Raw genomic sequence first — 18,110 nt, forward strand, 5'->3', positions numbered from 1 at the left:
CGCAATTCCATGTAATATATGTACTTTTTTAATTCTTGATTAATGTCTTTCTGATCAGCTCACTTTAGGAATAATTGGTTTCATAGGCAATTAAATGGATCATCACTCCACCAGGTTCTGAAGGTCCACCTATATCAGCGGTTCACATAAACCCGAAGTTTTGTTGTATCTCTGATTAATTGACGAAGCATTGGTGGACGTATTAAGTGAGTGTGTGTTCTTTTTTTTCTTACAAAACATTTCTAACCATACTTTTGTCGTTTACAATAGAATAATCCAACAAAGATGTTCAAGGAATAATAAACAAATCTTTAGGTTAAACTTCTTACAGACAATGAAAATTAAATTCAATATGTGCGTCATAGCATAGCCAACAGATTAATTAATTATTCAATACATGCAAATAATGACAAGTTACTGTTAAACATGGATTTGAGTAATTAACAAGTTGTAAAATGCTTGTTTTGGAAATTGTTCATTATCAGCCTGAGGTAGGCTTCTTAAAATAAGTATTTGGACATGGTTCATGGTATTTGGAACACGTTTTGATTCCTTGTAGATATAAAATAGTGAATCTTTTGAAAATATAAATTTCAAAATTGTCAATAACCTTAGTAATTTATTAGGTTAAGTAATATTAGGTATTATAGTAACAACTACATATTATTTAATAGATGACAGTATTCAAATCAGATATTAATATTTATTACTGCTACAAAATTTAATACCTACCTTTTTTTGTTCAACATTTATTTAAGGGAATCAGAAAAATAATTGCAATACCTTGATTAAAATTAATTTTTTACGAATTTCTTTTATTTTTTCATGTCTGGAACAGTGCTCGAGTAAATTCCGATTCATTAATACCATCAATATTTTACACTTGACAATAAAATTAATTTCAAGTTCAATAGTAAAACAAAATCTTACTGAATCTTGACGTCACGATGACTTAAAAGACTATTTAAACTCGCTATTTTACGTAATTTGTTGCCTGAATACATTAAGAGTTTTGTTAAATTATTAATTGTAAAAAAACATTTGTTTACTATCTATGTATGGTTGTATTAATGGTGGAGAAGCTTCATTAATGACATTGCAATTTTTCTTCCTGAAATTCAATTGCATTATTATACATTTTGTCGTTTTTAATGATAATTAAATATGATAAGGATTAGGAAAGTCAGTCCGAAGCTGACCAAACGTCGACGACCGAGTCCTGTGCCGGGGTATATACTTGAAAAGATAGAACAAAAACCTACATATCTAAACACTGACTGAAGGGTGGCAGCCTAAGATCAGGATATTAGCACTAAGTTTTACCATTTTCGAACCCAACATGAATAGAGACAGCAACAGAATGCAAACAGGAGTGGATTAACAACGTCGATTCAACACAGCTATCAACAAAACAAGTTCAAATATTTTATAATTATAGTCCGCTTCTCATTAAACATGATTTTGAGGAAATTGTGATTTTTCAATTTTATCATTACAGTTGCCTACTTTATAACTGTGGACAAATAATATTTTATTGCATATCTCGCAATGATTTTATTGTCTTCTTTTTGAAAATCACCAAACAGGTTTAACTTTTTTTCAACATTATCTTGAGCAGCATATGATACATAATATCATCAATGCAGCAACAATTCCATTGCAATTGAGATTTAATGAAAAATCGGAGAGAGTCTCTCACTTTCCAAGTTGCTCTCAGAGAATGAAAAAGAAATTTTTGCAAAATATAAATTGCATGAATGAAAAATCCCTACTTTAAAAACATCTCACGATCTCTAGCCTAAACATAGAAGCAACAGATTGCCACGTTGCACATTAAACAAATTGACATCAATTTAAATGAAAAATCTATTTCATGTGTGAAAATTGATATTAATTTAATTAACTGCGAACACGATTCATTCCAATGTCTGCCTACAAAAATTTCACAATTGTTAGAAGTGAAGACATACTTTTTTGTTTCTCTTGAAATTGTAAAAATCAGAAAATATTTATATTCCGTCAACAATTCCCAAGGTCGTTGTCATAAAAAGTTTTATAAATTGACTCGTGAAGCCTTTCAGTCGCCCAATTCATTTATTAATAAAATTTTAAATTGATATGTATGATGAGAAGTTCATTTTGTTGATAAATGTTGGGTCTGATTATCGATGTAAGAATGTTCTCGATGCAAAGTTATACAAGTCTAGAAATGCCGTTGCATTTTACACATACATGTCAATGAAAAGAGAAATATACCTTCAAATGTATTAAATCATTTTTATTAGCAAAAAATAGGGTAAAATTAGAGTGACTTGTTCATATTGATATAGTAAGAAAAATAGCATTTTTGAATAGAACGCCGGTTTTGACCATTCAAAATTTTGAGAATTAGTTTTTCTTAACTTTACATATCAAAAAATTTTTTTGCTATTCAAGACCATTGAGATCCAATGAACTGCCATGTACGGTTGACAATTGTTTTAACGAGTAATGGAGCACCAGACCACTACAATCAGTAAACCTACAGCTTATAATATCGGGATTTGGAACCATTCCTTTGATGATATTACTGCCAGTAATCTTCAACAAAAGCCTTTATAATATTTTACATTTTATTTAAAAGTTATTCTCAGTAAGAAGTGATTGAACTCACTCAAATGTAACACATAACCTGCGCCTTGATCATTTTCACTTTAGTAATCGCATTTACCATTTTATCTTTGTATTGGTAAGTTAATTGAAAGACGAGCCCTCGAGTAAAACGATTGGACGTGAATATCGTATGATCGTTTTGCTCACTTGTTTTCTTCTCTTCTGCTTTGCTGTTTCACGCTTTTATTTTTAATGAAATAAACTTCAAACACATAAAACAAAATAAATAAAAATTTTAAATTTTTTTCGCTTTGGTGCTTTTTTTCGGCAACTCATGCAAAAATCGCGAAAACTACAACCATATCAAATGCTTGCAAATTTAAAACATCGTACGATGTCAGCTATTGTTTAAAGTTAATTGATGCTCTACGAGTGTATTAAATACAATTAATATTTCACTTATGTAGTTAAAAGGGCAATAATCATATTATTGGTTATTAAAAATTCATGTTGATGTATTTATAGACTTAGGAAATTGTTGACTAATTGATTTGTGAAGTAATAAATCATCATTTGATCAAACTCTTGATTTTTTTACGTAGGTGGACAGATAAAGACTTGAATAAGTTAAGATGAATCAGTCAAGTTTGAAAGTAAAACTATTTTAAACCTAAGGGTTCTGAGTACGATTTTATAGAATTTTCTAGCCTTAATTGAATTCAGCACAAAATTGACACTTGCCCTTCATTTTTCTTCTTGATTAATGCCATTATTATTTTTATCAGTTTTATGCATGTCTTGAACTATCAAATTACAGAAAACTAAGGAAGCGCTCATTAAAATTTTTTCATTTATTATCGCTAAGTTTCAGACATGATTTCAGATTTTTTCTATAATTTTCTTTTAAATTACACGATATCCGGGTCAAAATGCCATATTAACACTTTCAAAAGAAGAAGAAAATAGAAATAAAAAGTTAAATTATATTGTAGGTGTTCTTGAGTATTTTTGACATTACACTAAATTACACTTGAATAAACGATCAGATTCAAAAATATATAAATGAAATTTAAAAAGAAAACTTAAATGGAAAAAACAAATTTTCAAAAAGTTGACAATCCTATTAAATGAATATGCACAAAATTTTTATAAATTAGAATTTTCGAAATTTAACACGTTTCCTTGCAGTCAACAAACTTCATTATGAAATGAAATGTTTAAAAGTCATTGAATGTATTTTTTTGCTAAGTAAAATTTGCAATTGAAAAAAACACGGAAACTACAGTTTAATTTATCTGTCATAATGTTTGACTTAAAATGTCTTGAAACTAAAAATTTTTGATAGCAAATGCAGCAAATTAAAACGTGATTGAATTTTTGGAAGATTTGTACTAAGACTACTAAATAAGTAGTTTAAATACTTTATGAGTAATATTTATTAATAACATGTTTGAAATTTCATCAGATCATCATTTAGCTAATTCAAATGTAGTTTTGCCTTCTTTCGTGATGTAAACAATCGAAAACAAACATCAATAAATTTGCATCACTATAATAAATATAACGTAAGTGAATATTTTTACCTTCAACAACAAGTAGTATGCAAATTTATTATCAGTCATTAATAATCGAAAGTTTCATTCATTGAAATAGGGTTTGTTGATTGACTTTTTTTAATAGGTATTATAAAATAACAAACTTAAATTCAGTGAAAATTTTTGCGTAACTTAATAATTACCTAAGAAGTAGTATTATAAACTTTACATTTTATTTAAAATTTGTGTTGTATGAATTTATTTAGAATGAGCCCGAATAGCACAAATCGGTTAGTTAATAAAAAATCCAGGCCAGCGTGGTTCTGACTAGGTAGAGGATTCGGATGCAATCCGACAACATAGCAGAGTAACGTCAGCCTGCTATAGTGAACAAAAATACATTAAACCAAGGCAAGGTTATGTCCACTCGAGTTGGTGACGAATTTTGGATTTTCCTGAGTCTAAAAAAGTTAGCGCAGGCACTTTTAAAGGAATATCAAATAAATTATTGATGTATATTCTTAAATGAAATGGGACTCAGATGAGACTTTTTATCTACCAACTAGCTTCATTTTCCAAAACTTCTCATCTAGAATTAAATAGAACAATCTGCACTTTAGCTATACCACCTGTATTTAAAAGAATTTTTGAATAAGTTAAAAGATACACCTATCAAAATTGTTAAAAAGATAATTTAAAAGTCGTCGTTTTTTTAAATAAAAATAAGCATCAAGGTTAAATAAATGTGTGACATATTAGCAAGATTTTTTGCATACTTATGTGTTTTGGTGAATACCCAAATGCAATTTTTCCTATATAAATCTTATATTTAATTTGCAATCTAGTTCTACGACTATTTTGATTACATCTAGATGTATTGCGGCGGAATTTATTTTTAAAAAATCAAGTTTTTGTATTCACAAATTTAGAAATTAATAAAAACAACAATTAACGTCATTTTCGTCTCATAATAATACATCAGCATCGGTAAACTGCTCATATTTTATTTACTTTTACGTACATACCGTGTCATACATTTCTCAATCCATACATTCACAATGTTAAGGTAACAGCACATACACGTGCTTATCGAGCCACATGGTTGAGAATGAAATGAAATAAAAATTTCTACGTCACCCTACCTCTCAATTTGTTCTCTCTCGTCTGCTCTGCCTTACACATTCAAAAGAAAATTGAGAGTTAAAAAAATATTATTTAATGCAACATACATAGTAGCAGCTGAGAAAAGCACAAAACATTATAATTTCAAAGTCAGACGATGATTTCGATTTAGTCGTTCAGAAAACTTCGTACAAGCTTCATCGCTTTTAGAATACCGAAAATATCATTTTTAAAAATAATTATTCGAGTTCAAGAAAAAAAAGTTGTCAATTAAAAAAATAGACATAGAAAAATCAAAGCATTTGCACTTAAAGAAGCCAATAAAGTGTCACAAAAAAAAAATAGAATTAGAAGAAAGTGAAACATAAGCTAGAAGTTTTCTGATTTATTTATCACATTTTGATTGAAAAAAAAATTATCAAGGAACAATTTTAATTGAATTTCATTCAATTTGTCAATTTGCAAAAAGAAAGAAAAATTGAGAACATTAAAAGAGCAATAAACGAGGTTGTGTTCAATTATAATTAGACAAAATCATTTGATATCAAGGAAAGGAGTTTAATTGAATTAAGTTTCTGCTTAATAAATTTGTGTACATTAAGACATACAACAAGAAAGTTCATCATGTCAAACAATTTACTGCTTATGTTCAACAAGCTCTCATTCTTGCTTACAATCTTAATTACAGGTATGATGATATTACATATTTGCATAGATACAAATTGAATAAGTGCATTGTGGGGTAGCGAGACTTTCTGCCATTCTGAATGGAGTGATGTTTTTAATTGAAAAAAAATGTTATTATTTACGAGACAGTTATTGTTTGATCTTTAATGCTTTAAATTTTTTTCTAAAAATTTTAAAAAATTGTTCAACGATCAGGACTTGATTAACAGAATTAAACAAAAAGAAAATTCACATAAAAATTGTACATAAAATAACGGTCAATTTATTTTGAAAAATAACAGAAATTAAAGATTTTTACTATTAAAATAATAAAAATTAAAATCAACCGTTTTTCTTATCTGAAGTAGCTGTCCTGGTTGAAAACTTCATATTGTTAGTAAATCAAATTAGTTTTGTTCGTTTAATGAATGTTGTTCATAAGCGTATAACCAACAAACATCATACATACAAAATTTTTATAATGTAAAAGAGGCTCTTATAAATTATTAAAAATGTCATTAATTTTCCACTTTGTAAAAAAGAGCAAAAAAACTTATGTACAGAATCCTACTTTAACCCCTTTTCAAAAGAGGACATGATACCCGCTTCGTTTGTTGACAACTGCTACTTTTCCCTTCCATTTAACGAGCATATTAATTTTTAATTATTTACATTCTGTCCACGAATTACTTTTATAACGTATGCGAGACATTGAGATCCACTAGAGATTTATAAGATTTTAAATATAAACGAATTGAATATGGAAAATTGTCGCTTTCTTATTTTAATTAAAGTTATTCTACATATTATCTTAACAAGGATATAATTTTCTCAATTTTAAGGATTCCCGCAAATCACACTGGAGAATTCACTTTGATAGTGGTTTGACTCGAATTTTAAAAAGAGTTGAGTTGCCTTGATCAAACTTTTATATACAAAATCCGTGTCAATATATTTCAATTAGACTTAATGTCCTGAAGAATTATTCAAGAGTCAAAGTATCATCAGTGATAGTGACAATTTTTGATGTAAAAATTTATCAATCTAGAAAAATTCATGAGAATTCTATTAAAATATGTAAACAATCTCAATAAGCTTAAAATTTCCTAGAATACATTTACAGCTTGCGGTTTTAGACCATAAATTTCATAGAAATCAAATGAGAAAATTTTAAAAAGTAAAAGCTTTGTGTGGGTATGAAATAAAAAGTTTAGCACCCCTTCTTATTATCGAAAAAAATAAAACTAAAACTTTTGTGATAATTTTAAATATCTATGTCAGCCTATGTGCAGCGGAAATTCCATAAACCGTATGCCATGTTCGGTTTCGATCAAGCCTTATCACTAAAATGTGACTCGAAAAATAAAAGGTTATCCACCACTGATAAAGGCATTTTGGCTTATGAATCATTAAAATAATTCATACAAATGAAGCTTTCAACAACAATAGTTTTCAATTTCATCCTTTACCCTTAACAATCCATCACAATTCGCATTAAATATATAAAAAGTTCTCAATTCGATTGAAATTTATAATTCAATAAGAGAATGTTCCCCTGAGTTAATTGTGACAACTTAAAGTTACATCTAAAGATTGGGTCTAAATATTCAATAAAGCAGAACAAAAGCCTGCTGAAAAGGTAGGAAGCAAACTTTAAATAATTCATACTACAAAAAGTTTCGTCCTCATTGCAATATGAACAACTTTTAGCAACAAAAAAAGAAAGAATGTTCTAAGCAAAAAAAGGATAAAAAGAAACTTCAATTGCTAATTGTGTTTGCACAAAGATCTTCACTAAGCAACCCTTTTTTTCTTGAGCTTCGAAATATTGACACGACAGAATCACACAAGAAAAGAAGAATGAAGAGAAAACGCTTGTTGACATCTTTTTACCTCATCACAAAATCCGTGAAAAATATATAGAATAACATTTTAGCATGATGTCGCTTGCGGGAAAATTCTAACGTTTGCCATTGCGGATAAAGTAAATATAAAAGAAATTTTCTGAAATGTAGAGAGAGATGAAAACTTTTTTGATGATACTTAAAGTCTATTTCGTATATGTCGTCTATTTGAACTCTTGATTCTGCCTTGCAGCAACGTATTCGCGAGATCTATCAAAAATCTTTATATTATACGTATGTTTTTATTTCGTCAAAAGAGGAGCTTGCAAGAAGTAATTTACATTTTTCGATCAAAAGTTGCTAAAGCGCATTATTTGGACAAGGGATATTACCTAACACTAACTAATTTAGATTTTGATCTCTGATTGTATATTTTATAACTTCAAATAGGCAAAAAACTATTTTTTTCAATAAATTAGACCAGAAACTCCTCAATTGATGTCAACAAGTCAAAGTAAACTTTGTAGACTGTATGTTTACAAAAATTGATTCCAAAAAAGTCAACCTTCAGCAAGTGGAAACGATGTTGAATGATTGATTTGTAAACAAATTAGGAAAGCATTTATCTCTTATCATAACCATTCTCTGAATGAGTAAAGAGACGAGAAGCTTTTTCTTTCAATTGTTCTTTAATCTGTCGCGTAAACGTAAATATATTTTCAACAATAAATATAAATAAAATTTAAATATGTATGTAGTAGAGGAAAGGTGAAATAACTGCTGTTTAAAATGATTGAGCAAATATTCCATTAGATACTCATCATCTCATCACAGCATGTCATACATATGCTCTTGCCAGAAATGAGATAGATAGAGTTTGAAGATCAACATCTATTTTCCTATACAAAAAATAAGGATTGTTCATATGTGAATGAAACTGAAAAACTTTTTCATCTGTCACTTGAGGTTAAAAGCGAGCATGAGGAATGGAAAAGTTTTCTTGCCTTAATTTTCATCATTTTCTTCGACAAACTTAAAAATTTTTCCTTTTGCTGATGACACAATAAAGGAAAATTCTCTTGTTAAATGACAGCGGAAAGGTTTTCTTGTTTTGCTCAAAACTTTTGACTCATCTTGTACTTGCTTGCTTCTTTAATTAATTAAACATCAAAAATTAATTGATTTGCTTGCAGCTAAGACATCTTCAGTCTTTGATTTTGTATTTAAATAAAATTATTTTAATTTAATTATACATAATATTGAACTAAATAATTCTATAATTAATTCAAAGATAAATTATATTGACAACATTATTCGATAAAATCGATTTAATGACAACGATGTGTGGATTTCAGATTTCATGAAGAATAATTAAATTAATTCAATCCGAATGAAAATAAATTCATTTGGGGATGATTAATATTGATTTTTATTTTATTAAAAATTGATTTTTTTTCTATCTAAATAATAAACCAATTGACCCTTAAATCATAACTGAAATCAAATCAACCTTGAAATTATGATTGACAATTGACACAATAGATATTCTGATATGAGATTTGCATAATATTTATTGTATTCTTCTATTAACAAAAATGGAAACCGCCTAAATTAGGCAGTCATATGTATGTGGAAAAAATAGAATTTGTTTATTTTAGGAAAAATTACTTTATAAATGAGCTTTAATGTCAGGAATCCTGGGATAAATTTTTTAAGAGCTGAGCTCTTGTGTACCTCAAGGAATAACCCTTTTCATGAAGTTTATATTCATCAATTTGTAAAGAAATTGTTTAATTTTGTCCCAATAGTTTCATGGAAAATAGTCTCTTAAATTCTAATGAAAGACTAATGGTGATGTGATTTATCCTACATTTTTGACTGATAAAGGAGGTTATTACAAGCATAAAAGTTGAGAATCTGGCAAGAAAATAAAGAGCAAATATTGAATATTTATAAATAAACTGAAATTTGCATATAGAACTAATTAAATATTAATTCAGTTCATCCATGTTGAATCAGAGTAAATAAACTGCCTTCGACAGCTAAATTATGTATTTAATATCGTTAATTGCAGCATTCACATATTTTATAAATAGAAAATAGTTAATAAAAGTAGATTAAGATTACAATGATATTACTTAGTAGGAATGATGATGAATGTCAAATCGTAATAGACAATCTACATAAATTCAGTTCATACAAAACCGTAATACTTCTTAGTTAAGCTCATATATGTTTATGCTTCTATACAACATTTTTCAATTACCATTAAATTTTACATTACTATGCTTTTCAATTTTCATTATTGATTCATAACAATCAGCGTTAGAAGCAAGCTGTGAAAAAAAATTTAGGACTTTATTCAATTATTTTTCTCACAAAGATTAAGGACTAAAATCTAAAAAAAATGTCACTGATAATTATCATCAATCATTTTGAGTTTTTTTTACTCCTTACTCAAGAACCGTCTGATATGAACATCTGGAAATAAAAAATTCTTCGAAGCAATAAGTAGGTGGAAGAAATCTATCTGGTTGATGTCCCAAGAAAATGATAATTAATACCTAGAAAAATTACAAATCTACTAGTTTTTATCGAGTCACTTCTCCGACCTTAAAAAACAAAATCTGTTGTTTTTGTTTACAAAAATGAAAAATTTATTAATTATAGTAACTATTTATGCGTTTATTTGAAACTTTTAAATGTCCGGCGACGCAACAAGTTTAAAAGATAATTTAAATATATTGAATCATATTATTCACCAGACATAGTGATGTGTATTTAATTATCTTGAAAATGATTCTCAAAAAAAACAAGTGACATTCAATTCAATATTTGTAAAAGCAGTATGAGTAATTTTAAAGATAATATGAGTAAAAAGAGAATATTTCGAGTGTTTCTCATCATTTTCTTCTAAAATAGATTGACAAAAAATATGTTATTTTTAGAAATTCCCAATTAAAAAAATTTTAAAGAAAGATCTGACTTTGAAAATAAATAATAGCAATTTGCAAAAATAGTGTCCAACTTAAATCCACAAAAATTTTAAATATTGAGCACACAAATCATAATCTATCCAGTCTGCCAACGAAATTGTCACATATATTTCGATATCAATTGATTTATACAATTTTTTGCCAAGAAAAGCCTCAATTCACATATGTCATTGCCAATTCATCATTTTATTTCCTGATGCTGATTCTAAAAATATGTTATTTTTTTCAATAGGTATATTTTTTTATTCTATTTTGCGAAAGTAGATATTTTTGCACACACGAAAAATGAGAAACCTCAAAAATAAAAAAATGAGAGAAAAAAGTTATATCGCGCGATATTGCAAAATGCACAGCAAAAAGTAAATAAAAATGTTAAACAGGTAGTTGTGAATGAGAGGATATTAAATAGTAAAAGAGTGAATATGTATCTATTCATAACGAAAAAATAAGCGAGTACACAACTATCAATGAAATTTTTTAAACATGTGTCTATGATGTCACCGAGAGTATAGTGTGATTTTGAATGAATCATTGCGAAAATGTCTATCGCTCTTGGAATTTTTCGTCAAAATGTCACGCCACCACAATATCATCGTATCGTATGATTTTCGAGTCATTGAAATTTATAATTATTGTGCTATCGCCACTATTAACGATATTGGACAATTTCACAATAATTTTTTTTTATCAAATATCTGCCAAATACTTATAGCACGATAATGAAACTTAATATAGATTTATTGAATTGCATAATCTATAATTCAGTTACTGTACTGTTATATGGTTGAATTCAAGATCCAAATTTGGATTCTTCAATTTTTCATTTCTGTTCAATTTTAATAGCATCAAAATTAATTCTTTTAAGCCGTAATCTGTTTATAGAAATCAAAAACCCACCACTCCTCCCCCTAAAAAGCGAATGTAAAGTGAACTAAGTGTATTTTTTGACAATATTTTAATATTTATTGAATTTATTTATTGAAATCTTATTCAATCGTCAGTTAATTAGCAGTACAAAATCTAATACTTTATTACTTCTTCAATTAAATTTATAATTGAAATCGTAAGACATAATTCAAATCTAGGCCTTTAACCTGCAAATCAAAATTTTAACTCGCACAGAACTATTATCAAAATCGCAACTCATCATGAATATTAAGAATACATATTGTTGGTTTTATAAATCTCCGAATGAAGATTCACACACACACATTATTGTTTAATTGACGTAAATGAAAAACCTAAAAAGAAAAAAAAACTTGTTTCTTTTGAGTTAAAATAAATATCGTATGATCAAATGTCTGATCCAATGAGAAACGTGGGCTCGTCTCACTCACACAAGCAATTGCATTTTTAACTAAAAATTGAGATCAAACTTGCTCTCTCTTAGAAATTTTACTATTGTTTGCGATAAAGAAAGGGACAAGAAAGGAATCAAAATATCTTTGCTTTTTGACCCTATTTTTTTAAAATACTCTCTTACATACTCAAACGCTATGTTTAACATAATAAGAAGTGACGGTTAGCACTGAATGTGTTAATTGTAACTATGTGACTGACTAAAACTTTTTTGATCTTTATCCTTCATGACGTGCGAAAATAAATAAATGTTTTGAATATTAGCACATACCACGAGTTTGAATAACTGATAAAGTATTTTAGAGAACTAGCAGATATGATCATGGTTTATAGATATGTAAATTATTCATATGAATGATTTAATTTTTTAACAAAACTATTAGTAAGAAATGAAGCAGTTTTCGCTGGATTTTGATGTGTTACATATGTCCGTTGATGATTTCATTTATTGACTTTGAATTATGATATTTAGCATTTAGCGTTTAGCCCGAGCGATAAAATTGAAAAACGCTTCAGAAAACCACTTCTATAAACACTAAATGAAAATTGTATACTGCCATATGTTAGTCGTTTTGTCATATGTTAGCCCTATGGCTGAACTATCTTTGGCTTTCGTTTACCAATTTCCTATACCAAGTGCAATGCTGTCGTTTTCGACAGCTTCCAAGAGTTCGATGCAGAAAAACTCTCTTATCAAAAACCTCCAACATAAATATCATCTATCTCTTTCGATGTTACTTCTAAAATTTACTCATTCTATGTGGTTAAGAAAACATGCATATATGCATAATTGTACATTTTCACATGACATCACCTGGTAAAAAATGAAAATTAATTTAACACGTTTGACAAAAACCTTATTTTTTTATGTCTGTGAAAATTTTCTCACTTCCTCTCTACTAAAATTAATATTTTTTTTTGTTGCTTCTCAAAAGATTTCCCTTGCGAGAAATTTATCTTTTATTCAACATCATATTATGTGCTCTTTTTATAGTTTGCGCAAAAAAAAATTATGAATATTTTAAAAAGCTGAATGAATGGTCAAGATGAGAGCGGGAAATTTTATATAAAAAGTTTTTTTTGTCTACCTGAGAAATATTTCATGATATTTCTTCCTTTTGTTGAACTAAACAGTGCACTACTAAATTACTACTACTAGTATATTTCCTTAGAGAATAATTTAAAGTAAAGCGCAGGGTAAAGCGACAGTTTTTTCTAGGACAAACTTTTTTAAAACAACAGAAAAATATTTTCGTGGGCGATCGATGGCTTATGCGCTTTTCAAAAGTATTAAACAATTATTCAAAAGACTATCTAAATTTAGATTGTAATTCAAATGATAAGGACTTTTAAGCAACATTCATCCTCCTATCCCCGAGAGCGTTACGTATTAATCCGGAAGGAAAACGGCATAGAAATGGACGAAAATTTGATCTCAATCCAGATTCGATGAAATTGGCTTCAGGTTCAGAGTCCCAGATTTTCAGCCATTTCTGCTTCGTTTGCTTTCCGAGTAAGTGAATGGCCCCTTATCAAGTAATTAACTTTTATAATACGGTTGAGAAAAGAACAAAACGTTAGTAATATTAAAAATTATAGTACTCGAGTACAGTTGAATCAACTAGATGCACATTTAAGCCATTAATCAACACAATTGTTACAATAAAAAAGAAAGAATTTTACTTTATTTAAGATGAGACTTGGACGTAATCCAAATGGATCATTTAGAAAACGATTAGTCTAGAGATTATTTGATTTCTATAAGTTATTAGTGAAAGTAAAATTTTCATTGAAATTTTGATAGCCAAGGATTTTTAACGCATTTCCTCAAAGGAACTTTTTTCTTTGAAATTGCTACAGCCATTTGGACGGCTTCCATTTGGTGTTAATAAAAGCGGTTTAACGAAGCCTTTAAAATTCCGTGGCAGGGCCTACTTCATTTGTGTCGCTCCAGGCATCAAATAAAATAGCTTTAAATAAACTAAACTTTAAAATAGATTAAAAAAGTGGAAAACATTTGGCAATTGAACAGAAAATAAAATCAAATTCATTTGAGAATTTTTCCATAAGCTTAAACACGATTTTTTCATCTGAAATAGTTATTCAATTTTAATTAAAATCCATTCGGTCAAAAAAGTCCCAAAAGCAATTCTAGTTATGTACATTTGATTGCATTACAAGTTCTACTATTGGAAATTTGCTTTTCTGGATTAAGAAAATGGAAGCATCTATTACCACGTTATTAAATGTAAAATGTCAATTGAGAATGGTAGAATATTCATATGTGAACTCAAAATCCATTGAACATGCACAGAAATTGCATCAAATATTCAAATTTTTATCTCTACGTCTATTTCTCTTTATAGTATCAATAGCAAGAGCACAAACAGAAGAATGTGGTCATGAGGAACTAAATAAATGTTCATTGCAAGTTAACCGCGCAGCAGAATTGAACTTTGCACCGAAACGAGAGGAATTAGCTGAACTCTGTCCTGATTTAGAGAATGGGTTAAGGTGCATTCGAAGCTATACGAGACGGTGTATGTCATTGCAGAAAAGGCAACAATTTATGAAATTGTATAAAGGAACAGAACAGATCATCCGCGATTTATGTATTGAGGGTGAATTTCAAAATGAATTTTTAAAGCACTCACCATGTTTGCAAACCGTTCGTTCACAACATGAGAAATGTGCAGTCAAGTATCAGGAGACAATGGCATCAGTTAATATGCCAAAAGCAAATCATACGCATATGCATCATGAGCATCACCAACACAATACAAATGATGATGTTAAAAAAGTTTGTTGGTAAGTTAGATACTGTTGAATTTATTTAGGGATCAGAAGATTGGACGACTTGTGATTGAAGTATTAATTCTTTAAACGCATTTTTTTCTAAAGATTAAAATGAATTTAAATGATATTTTATAGTATTTGTGATTTCGAACTTTTCATAGTAAATCACAAGGACCGAATTCTCCGGTGTTGATATGGCATCGTAACGTACGGTATAGGTACTTCACTGACATGGTGAATCAGCATACCTGGTATGGTAAAGTGACATATGTGTATCACTGCATCAAACCTATATTTACATACCGTACCGTACCGTACCGTACTACCACCGGAGATATTTTCAATTCAAGAACGCCAAACAAATTCCTAAAGACTCAAATTTAACAAATTCAAAATTTACTAAAGATCTAACCTATTGAATAATTTATTATTACAGTTCATTTAGAGAGTATTTAGACTGTTCAGAGCATGTAACACGTCGTACATGTGGTCATGAAACCGGAACATTTATTCGAGGCTTTTTGAAGAAAATGTCAAATACTTTGGAAAAGGATTACTGTGAGGAATACTATAAAGAAGGAGTCAATCAATGTCCAAATATATTCTCATCGGCCGTATCCATAGTGAGCATATCAAATGTGGTAAAGGCTCTTCTATTACCTCTACTCATTGTTTTTGTCAATATGAGATAAAGCGAAGGTATATGTAGTAAAATCCACAAATTTTTAACTATCAATCTCTCCATTATCATATTTCTGTTTTATATATAAACACATACCTTAGGAAAAATGAATGAATAGTATTTTAAATTTTGTTAAATCCATGGCAATATTTCTATTTCTATTTTTCCGTTCACATGCTGATATTAAATACAATCTTGTTATTTATCTGAAATTTTACGTATAAACTTAGATAATTGTTTTGAGTTTTGCATTGAATTACGAAATATATGCCAAAAAAAAAGATTGATTCAATGTCACTATCAATACATTGCGTGTGTTACTCAATTAGTTGAAATTTATCACCTATTTAGCAAAAGATTTGTTTGGTTTGCATGTTACTTAGACATTTGAATCGAAGAGCTTTCTGTTTATTTAATCAATTCCTTCCTATTCATGACAAATTTGCTTACTTATAGTTATCTAACTTTTAAATAAAGTTTGAATCTTAGATATTGATAGCTAATGAATCAATTAAAGGATTCATAGTTTAAAAATTGGATAATTTGGATCAACATTGAAAGGAATCTCAGTTGAGTTTTTATAGTTATTTTAGAATTCTAATAATCGTTAATTAATCAATTTCTGATCGCTGGGACAAAAATGCGATCAGAATTTGATGATATTAATTTGCTTTCTTTGAGGTCTTGCCAATTTTCATTTCAAGCAATTTTAAGGTTTTATACTTATTATTACTTATTAGTTAAAATTAATGAAATAACTATAAAATAAAATTATCCTAGTGCTTAGTTCGAGAAATAATGCGATTTTAATATGTCAATTACTATTTATGATTTCCTATAATATTAGTAATGATCTTTTCGGACAATTCTAATAATGTAAGTTGATTAATTGTTGGAATCATAAAAGAAATTTCTAATTCTCGAATACAGTGCATAATAAAAAGTATTAGTCGTTAGCAGTAAAGAAAATTAGGAATTTTTTAAATATAGTAAAGAATTAATTATATCTAATAATATAATTTATTTAAGAAAGTAGAATGTTTAATGTAATTAAAATATTTAGTATATTCCAATGTATTAAACAAATTAGTAAGAAAATTATCTGAATCATTCTTAATATGGATGAAATGTGAGATAACATAAGAAGGATACATCAAATTATGATCGCATTTATGTAAATTTGTAATTACAAAAGAGCTTAATTAGTCTCTGTTTTGAGTTGAGCTTTGTTTTGCTCAACTGATGGTAAGAACTTTTAACCAGCCATTGTAGTGAGCTCATTTTTTATTAAGAACTGTTCCACCGAGTTATAATTCTCTGTAAAAAATTCAATAATATTTGATGATTTTCACTTCAGATTGTTGGTTTCTGGAGTGATTTAAGAATTGATTACATTGTTAAAAGTGAAAATCATTGCGTTAAAGCCTTTTAAATTTGATAATATCGAATGCTCTTTTAATGAATTTCAAATCTGATAAATGCCAATTATAAATTAATTAATAAATTAATTAAAATTAAAATTTAACTTGAAATGTTTTCGAATATTGCTTAAAATTTTGTTAAAGCACGATTGTTAAAACTTTTTCTAAAGCTTTTGTATGTAAAATAGTTGAATATACATTAATGCTTTGTGATGAAATGGAATTCAATTTTCTTGAATTCATAATCATTTCCTTATCTTCAATTAAATTTTCATCTCATAATCGAATCCACAAAGAATGTATAATTTTCCTAAAAAAATTAAATTCTTACACAAAATACAAGAATTCCATCCAATAATTAAATACATAATTGAATAGAAAATAATTGTAATATTGTTTTGTATACTGAAGATCTGTGATATTAAAAAAATTAGATGCATAAGATGATTATAGAAAAATAATAAAATTAACATATAATTAAATTTTGTTTCAACTTTTTTCTTGGTTTTCAGAGCAGCTTTTGGATTTTTTAGGTGGCTATAATTAAAAATACTCAAAACCCGACCAGCACAAGTATTGCATGGCGGTCATGTTTTGGCTATATGGCATCCAAATGGCCAATTTTACGAGAGTTAGCATAATCTTGGTCACTTGGACGTTACATAACAGCCCCTTGGCTGCAATGAATAATTTCTGTCGTTAGGAAAGCATTCGGAAAACATTAATTTTTAAATGCATTCCTGATTTTCGAAAACATAAATGTTGAAACAGCATCGTATATTTAAATTTGCAAACCGCTGAGCAACTGAGCTCATTCAATAATTAACAGCTTGACGATTATTAAGCAGTGAATTCTGAAAAATATATGTATTAATTTTCTTATTTCAGCTTTGTCAAATATAAAAATTGGTTAAAATTGTATGATTTCTATTGGAATTTGGAGTTTAATGCTGAATTTTAGGTCGTTTCTTAAATATTTGCTGTTAAAAATCTCTTAGCGTGGATAAAATTTATACAATCCTGACATAATTTAAAATATTTTTTCAGCCGGATCATAACTGGTTTTGATTATGATTCGTTTTTATTCTTAAATAACT

General features: G+C 28.2%; 1 protein-coding gene across 1 annotated transcript; it reads left to right on the plus strand.

Annotated features, from left to right (window-relative positions):
* The first annotated feature begins 5,417 nt into the window (after positions 1–5,417).
* Positions 5,418–17,072, plus strand: LOC139095954 (uncharacterized). Its single transcript, XM_070647527.1, has 3 exons — positions 5,418–5,937; positions 14,481–14,922; positions 15,347–17,072. The coding sequence occupies exons 1-3, from the start codon at positions 5,874–5,876 to the stop codon at positions 15,600–15,602; spliced, it is 762 nt and encodes a 253-aa protein (XP_070503628.1). The 5' UTR covers positions 5,418–5,873; the 3' UTR covers positions 15,603–17,072.
* The last annotated feature ends 1,038 nt before the right edge of the window (positions 17,073–18,110 follow it).

Source organism: Chironomus tepperi, unplaced genomic scaffold (assembly GCF_022539635.2).
Source record: "Chironomus tepperi strain 1889 unplaced genomic scaffold, CSIRO-AGI_Ctep_v1 contig_376, whole genome shotgun sequence".
Taxonomy (NCBI): Eukaryota; Metazoa; Arthropoda; class Insecta; order Diptera; family Chironomidae; genus Chironomus; species Chironomus tepperi.